General features: G+C 60.1%; 3 protein-coding genes across 3 annotated transcripts; 1 reads left to right on the top strand and 2 right to left on the bottom strand.

The window, feature by feature from the left end:
- Window positions 1-412: 412 nt before the first annotated feature.
- Window positions 413-2,460, bottom strand: ACA1_119610 (uncharacterized protein; the record flags this gene model as incomplete). Its single annotated transcript, XM_004340316.1, has 9 exons — window positions 413-610; window positions 694-902; window positions 974-1,230; window positions 1,336-1,430; window positions 1,527-1,688; window positions 1,817-1,893; window positions 2,021-2,142; window positions 2,258-2,366; window positions 2,421-2,460. 9 exons carry the CDS (start codon window positions 2,458-2,460, stop codon window positions 413-415), a joined length of 1,269 nt encoding a protein of 422 aa, XP_004340364.1.
- Window positions 2,461-2,712: 252 nt separating this feature from the next.
- Window positions 2,713-4,639, bottom strand: ACA1_119600 (uncharacterized protein; the record flags this gene model as incomplete). Its single annotated transcript, XM_004340315.1, has 7 exons — window positions 2,713-2,931; window positions 3,021-3,229; window positions 3,338-3,594; window positions 3,683-3,960; window positions 4,067-4,143; window positions 4,220-4,338; window positions 4,419-4,639. 7 exons carry the CDS (start codon window positions 4,637-4,639, stop codon window positions 2,713-2,715), a joined length of 1,380 nt encoding a protein of 459 aa, XP_004340363.1.
- Window positions 4,640-4,780: 141 nt separating this feature from the next.
- On the top strand, window positions 4,781-6,199 carry ACA1_119590 (HAD hydrolase, family IIA subfamily protein; the record flags this gene model as incomplete). Its single annotated transcript, XM_004340314.1, has 6 exons — window positions 4,781-5,100; window positions 5,191-5,356; window positions 5,511-5,711; window positions 5,795-5,951; window positions 6,045-6,085; window positions 6,107-6,199. 6 exons carry the CDS (start codon window positions 4,781-4,783, stop codon window positions 6,197-6,199), a joined length of 978 nt encoding a protein of 325 aa, XP_004340362.1.
- Window positions 6,200-7,142: the final 943 nt, after the last annotated feature.

The following is a 7,142-nucleotide window of genomic DNA, read 5'->3' as shown; positions in this document are numbered from 1 at the left end:
GCACCTGGCTGGTGCGGCTGATCGACGCCTACTTTGCGCTGCTGCAGAACCTCATCGACCACATGCTCCTGTGGCCGGTGGTCGTCGTGCTGGTGGTGGGGATGGCCGTCGCCCTCCACTACGCCGAGCGGATCATCGCCGTCGTGCTGCCCTACAAGGCCGGCGACCTCAAGAACCAGCTCGCTGATGACCCCGAGGAGGAGGATCTCGCGCACGTCGCCGACCTGGTCGACGAGGAGTGCCCCAAGCTCAAGGACTGAACTTCGTCTTCGTCTTCTTCGAGGTCTGTACATAACACACACGCTCATGACACGACACACGACGACGCGACGCACACGGTGAGGAGACTGGAACTTGGCTTGTGATTGCGCGAATGGTAGAAATAAAAAGAGAGCTATGCAGGATGGTGCGTTCAGGCGTCGGTCTTTGTCGTGGTGTCCAGCGTGCGCTGGGCGTTGCCGCCGGCTTCGGCGGCGTCGGGAACGAACACGCGCGTCTCGGTCCTGGTGTAGCCCGACCCGGACTTCTTCTCGGTCACGGTGATGAACTCCTTGCCACCGTCCACCTCCTCCACCGCCTTGTGCTCGGTCACAACCGGCGTCTCCTTGCTCTGTCGCCAGCACACAACATTAGGTTTGAGTTGAACACGCGACCTCGTACATGTGTGTGTGGTGGTCTTGGCGGAGTACGTACGGGCAGGGTGACATGCTTGTACGTGCTGTCCGTGAAGCGGAGGTATGACATGAGAACGTTGCTGATGACGAAGGGGAAGATGGTGTAGGGCTGGTAGACCAGCACGGCCCAGCTGACGAGGAAGTTGAACAGCAGGATCAGGGTGAGCGCCGCCTCGCCCTGCCGCACGTCGCTGCGGCGGAACCTGATAACCCCATCCTTCATCTTGGCTGTGTGTACCCGACGAAGGTCAGCTACATGCTTCAAGTGTGTGTGTGTGTGTGTGTGTGTGTTGTCGTACCATCCACCCAGGTGGTGAATGCGTAGGAGGAGGCGGTCGAGGCGAGCAGCAGCCCGACGGAGGCCTGCACGGCTTTGAAGCCGGCACGACGGCCGACATCTCTCCTGACGCTCTTGAGGCCCTTGTCCTTGATCTTGAGCGTGTCGCCCTTGCGCACCACGTCCTTCATGGTGACAGTATAGGTCCCGGGCCACTCACCCATGGCGCGCGAGAGGACGAAGTCGTTGAAGTTGTCTCTCGTGCGTCGCCTCGCCCAGCTGTTAACACGCGACACGCACGACACGCACGACACACACGAACGCAACGTGTAAGCCCACGTGAGCGGGATCGTGGCATGAGGGTCCAGAGAGGGATGGACGTACAGGAACGCGATCACCGAGAGGGAGGCAACGAAGGCCGCACTGTGTTTGGCGGTGCGCTCCCAGTCTGTCAGGTTGCGGGTGAAACCGGGCACGCTCTGCGTGTGTGTGTGAGTGTGTGTGTGTGTGTGTGTGTCATTCACCAACAGAAGTAGTGTAGAAGTGGTGAACCAGGTGGAGCAGTCAGACTGTACCGGCGGCGGGTTGTCGTCGTCGCCCCGGGGCAAGCCCATGCTCTCCAGCCTCTCCACGTACTGGCGGACGAACTTGATCGATGAGTTGCGCTCGAGCCAGCCGCTGTATAAGGGCGTGCCCATGAACTGGAAGAACATCAACCACAGCACCGCCTCGGGCACCTGCACGCCTCCGATCTGCATCACCATCATCACCATCATCATCGCCACCATCGTGGTCAGTTGGTTGACAAGCCAGGGGCCGGTGCTGACTCTCGCATCTTTGTTAAATTAAAGATGTGTGCACGTACTTTCCAGTTGAGGCCTTTCCTCTCGAACTTGTAGAACTCGGCGCGCAGCGCTTCCAGGGACGCTGGCGTCTCCGCCACTACATCATGGGCAATTGGGGTCAGAGTCTGGTCAGGCCACGTTGTGTGTGTGCGTGTGTGCGTGTGTGCGTGTGTGCGTGTGCGTGTGCGTGTGTGGTTGTGGTGGATGGAGTGAGACAAGCGAACCCTTGGCAGTCTCGGGTGCGGCTGGGGCCTCGGTGGAGTAGCGACGTCGGCCGCCTGGCAGCGTCTTGGACCGGAGGCCCGCCCTCAGCGGCTGGGCGAGCCCGCTCAGCCCCAGGCGGCGACTGTGCACAAAGGTGACACGAGCGAGAGCAGGGATGAGCAAATGTTTTGTTTTTATTTGGTGCGGAGAGAAAAAGATAAAAATAAAAATAAAGGCAAAGATGTGAGTGGGCGTACAGGGTGGTCGAGGCAGCAGTGGTGGTGAAGGCAGCGTGGAGCGTGGGTCTGGTGGCAGTGCGCAGAAGGCTGGCCGAGCGGATGGACGACCCGGCACAGGTGAGGATCGCTGATCGTGCGCCAATTCGCGTGTGAATTTGGGAAAGCGGCGGTGGTTGAGAACGTGCAGAAGCGAGCCAGGCTTGTGCTGATGCTCTTCTCATCTTGCTCTGTGTGGTGTGGTGTGGGGCTACTACTCTATTGTATTGCAATACTGCCCCCTTGCGTGTGGTTCGTTCCCAGCATTTCTATGAAGCCCGACAACCACACCGTGGAGGGGTTCCGCTCAACTTCTTGTGGTGAGAGTGAACAACTGAAGCTTCTTCTTCTTCTTCTTCAAGGGGTATGTACAAACAACAACGCGACGCATAGTGGCGAGGAGCGTGGAACTTGGCTCGAGTGAAGAAGTGGTGCGTTCAGGCGTCGGCCGTGTTTGCGTTGGTCGTGCTGTCCTCGCGCCGCTTGCGCCCCAGGAACTGCCGGGCATGAGCGTCGGCGTCGTCGGGAACGAACACGCGCTTCTCGGTCCGGCTGTAGCTGGACCCGGACTTCTTCTCGGTCACGGTGATGAACTCCTTGCCGCCGTCCACCTCCACCACTGCCTTGTGCTCGGTCACGACCGGCTTCTCCTTCTTCTGTCGCAATCCCACAAGATTTGGTTTGAGACGTTCGCACCATACGCGTGTCGTGTCGTGTGTCGTGTGTCGTGTCGTGTGTTACGTACGGGCGAGGTGATGAGCTTGCACTTGCGGTCTGCGAAGGGGAGGCGCGGCACCAGCATGTTGCTGATGACGAAGGGGAAGATGGTGTAGGGCTGGTAGACCAGCACGGCCCAGCTGACGAGGAAGTTGAACAGCAGGACCAGGGAGAGCGCCGCCTCGCCCTGCAGCACGTCGCTGCGGCGGAACCTAATCACCCCATCCCTTACCTTGCCTACAAGTGTGCCCAACGACGGTCATCGAGGTCAGCCACATGCGTCTAGCGTGTGTGTCGTGTGTGTGTGTGTGTGTGTGGTGTGTGTGTGTGTGTGAGGTATCGTACCACCCACCCAGGTGGTGAATGCGTAGGAGGAGGCGGTCGAGGCGAGCAGCAGCCCGACGGAGGCCTGCACGGCTTTGAGGCCGGCCAGGCGGACGACATCGCTTCTGACGCTCTTGAGGCCCTCGCCCTTAATCTTGAGCGCGTCGCCCTTGCGCACCACGTTCTCCATGGTGATGGGGTAAGTGCCCGTAGGCTCGCCCAAGGCACGCGAGAGAATAAACGAGTTGAAGCTTCGCCTCGTGCGTCTCCTCGCCCAACTGTACACACAGCAACACAGCACACACAGCATACGAGCGCAATCTGTGAGTCAGCGTGGAACCATGGCGACCCAGAGAGTGTACGTACAGGAACGCGATCACCGAGAGTGTGGCCACGGAAGCCACGCTGTGCAGGGCGGTGCGCTCCCAGCCTGTCAAGCCGCGGGTGAAACTGGGCATGTGCTGGTTGTGATCGTCGCCCAGGGGCAAGACCGAGCTTTCGGCCATGCTCTGCACCTTCTCCATGTACTCGCGGACGAAGACCACAGATTCGTTGCGCTCGAGCGCGAAGCTGTACGGGGCCAGACCCAGGAACTGGAAGAACACCAACCACAGCACCGCCTTGGGCACCTGCACGCCTCCGATCTGCATCACCGTCATCACCATCACCATCGCCATCATCATTGGTTGGATCGTTAGACCTTGTGTGAATTCAAGATCGCTCTTGATAATGATTATGGTGTGCACGTACGTTCCAGTTGAGGGTCCGCTTCTGGAACTCATAGAACTCGGCGCGCAGGGCGTCCAGGGACGCTGGCGTCTCTGCCACTGCAAGGGACAAAGGGTTAAGAGCCCGACCAGGCCACTGATGTGCACACATATGCGATACAGCGCAGAAGCGTACCCTTGGCCGACTCGGCCGCGGCCGGGACCTCGGTGGAGTAGCTGCGTCGGCCGCCTGACAGCTTGGACCTGAGGCCCGCCCGCAGCGGCTGCGCGAGCCCATTCAGCCCCAAGCGGCGACTGCGCGAGCGCAGCAGAGATGAGATTTGTGTGTGGGGAGCGATTAAATAAAAGGCAAAGATCGGAGTGGTCGGGCGTACAGAGTGGCCGAGGCAGCAGTGGTGGTGAAGGGCGTATGCAAATTGGGTCTGGTGGCAGTGGCTACAGTGCTCAGAAGGCTGGCTGAGCGGATGGACGACCCGGCGGCGCCGGTGAGGATCGTTGCAGCAGATTGTGCGCCGATTCGAGTGGAAATTTGGGAAAGCGGTGGTGGTTGAGATCGTGCAGAAGCGAGCCAGGCTTGCGCTGATGCTCTTCTCATCTTGCTCTGTGTGTTGTGAAGTGGGGGCGTGCACACGACTGCCTGCGGTCTGGGGCGGTGTATTGTTCCCTTTCGGTTTTGTGGGGTGTTCGAAGAAATACAGCGAACTCTACTTCATCGATTCACAAATTGTTAGAACGAATGAAGGCCCGGCTTAGTGCAGCGGTGGTGCTGGACGTGGACGGCGTGCTGCACAAGGGCTACGTGCCGATCCCCGGAGCACGCGAGGCGCTCGAGCGGGAGGCGGCCCGGGTGCCGTTCATCTTCGTTACCAATTCAGGGGGCGAGTCGGAGGAGGCCAAGGCCGCACGCTACCGCCAGGCCCTTGGCTGGGACGCCATCTCGCCCGCACGCCTGGTCCAGTCCCACACCCCGCTGCGCGGCCTGCTCCCGCGCTTCGCCGACCGGCTGGTCCTGGTCGTCGCCTCGTCCGCCTCGGCGGCAGCCTCCGTCATGACCAGGTGAGCCCCCTTCCTGTTGTGAGTGTGCAAGATCGTAGACGTCTGACCGCACGACACACGACACACGCGCAACCGCACACACAAGCCTAGCTATGGGTTCAAGTGCTACACGACTATACAGGAGTTTGCCCGCCGACACCCGTACCTCTATCCATCCAAGACCTACGACGCTCCTGGAGGAGCGGAGGAGGAAGGCCTGAGCCCAGCAGGGAAGAAGGAGGAGGAGGAGAGCTTTGACGCCATCTTCATCCTCGACGTACGCCCCTGCCATCACCGACATTGGACTCGACGGCCGCATTGAGACGTGCGTGCGCACACGTGTTCCAGGACCCTGAGGATTGGGGCGAAGCGCTTCAGATTTGTGTGGACCTGATAACGACCCGCGGCAAACCGTTCGATACCACGCACAGGGGAGAATCGAAGGTGCGGCCGGCATGCTCGAGGCAATCTCTTCTGAAGAGGCCCGCTCTGATCTGAGCGAACATGGACAGGACGAAGAGGGACATCTGCCCGTGTACTTGGCCAACCCCGACCTGATGTACGCGGACCAATTCCACATGCCTCGATTCACCAACGGCGCATTCCACGTGTGCCTCGCTGCGCTCTACAAGGTCCCACATACCAGGGTTGGTTGGCATATGCTGTTGCGGTTTGTGGTGTAGTCACTCAATCCACATAATGTGAGATGGCACAGAGTGTGAGTGGGAAGGAGCTGCAGAGCGTGTTGTTTGGAAAGCCGCATCGCACGACCTACGAGTACGCCATCCAGCTGATCACCGAGCTGGCCACGCAGCAGGGCCACACTACGCCGCCTCAGCGATTCTATGCCGTGGGGGACAACCCCCTCTCCGGTACCACCCAGACACCCACGCGACATCGCACGATGGCGCTGCCTAGAGGAGACAACTTAGCCCAGACTTGTGGTGGGCGCATGGGTGTTGCAGACATCAAGGGAGCGAACGGGATGGGCTGGACTTCGATTCTGGTGCGCACTGGCTGCTTTCAGGGTCCCGGCGACAATGACCCGCGTCATCCCGCCACCCACGTCTGCCCCTCCATCACCGGTACGAGTCTGCTGCGAGAGAGCGGCCACGACTGATTACAACTGACCTCGATGGGGTCCACAGAGGCGGTGGACTTCATCCTACAACAAGAAGGCGAGACACAACTGATTCGTGGGTGAGCGCAAGTGTTCAGCGACAAGTTAGTTTATTTTATTAGATTATTGATTGGGTATTTTTTAATATCGCCCGCTGGATTGGATTGGTCGCTATTGTTGCAATCTCCCAATTTATGACTTATGCGAACCACGCAGCACTAAGACGAGCCAACCACGCGAGAGCGGGACGAACTCCGTACGCGCAACCACCGGATGGTGATACACCTCCGCCACCGTAGCGCAGACCGACACGGCAGCCCAACCACGCGAGGCGCGGCCGTAGCCAAACCCACCGGACCCGCAGCGAGCAACAAACGACCAACACACTCGCGTGCCGAACACTGAAGCCATGATGGCTCGACACCAACGACTGCAGCTGGCTTGTTGTGTGCTTCTTCTGGTGGCGGTGGTTGCTCCCTGGCTGACGTGCGCGCTCAGCTGCCAGAGCGTGGCGGCCGGCGGCGACTGGCATCTCAACAGCACGTGGACCGGGTGCGCCGGCGGCCTCCCCGGACCCGACGACGTGGCCACCATCGGTGGGTCTTCGCAGCAAGCGGACGTCACCATCGCCTCAGGCAGCGCCCCCGTGCAGGTTGCCGCGGTCCTGGTCAACTCCGGCCGACTTCTCAACAAAGGTCCGATTACTACCCCACAAGGGAGGAAGAAGAACGAATAAGAACGAAAGCGGGAAGAGAGGGGGGTAAGAAGTTATCTAAACTGGGCACTTTTGCGTGTGAGTTCAGGTGAGCTGCGTGCGGCTTACGTGCTCGTGGAAACGGCGGCTCTGCTGTCTACCGGTAAACTGGCCGTGGCAGGCAACGCCACGCTGATCGTGGACTCTGGCGTTTTTGACACACTCAGGCAGCCTCTCGCTCAACGCCTC

Source organism: Acanthamoeba castellanii (assembly GCF_000313135.1).
Source record: "Acanthamoeba castellanii str. Neff unplaced genomic scaffold scf7180000084674, whole genome shotgun sequence".
In the NCBI taxonomy this organism is placed as follows: Eukaryota; Discosea; order Longamoebia; family Acanthamoebidae; genus Acanthamoeba; species Acanthamoeba castellanii.
The sequence above is the reverse complement of the archived record's forward strand: the minus strand, read 5'-3'. Positions and strand labels throughout refer to the sequence as shown.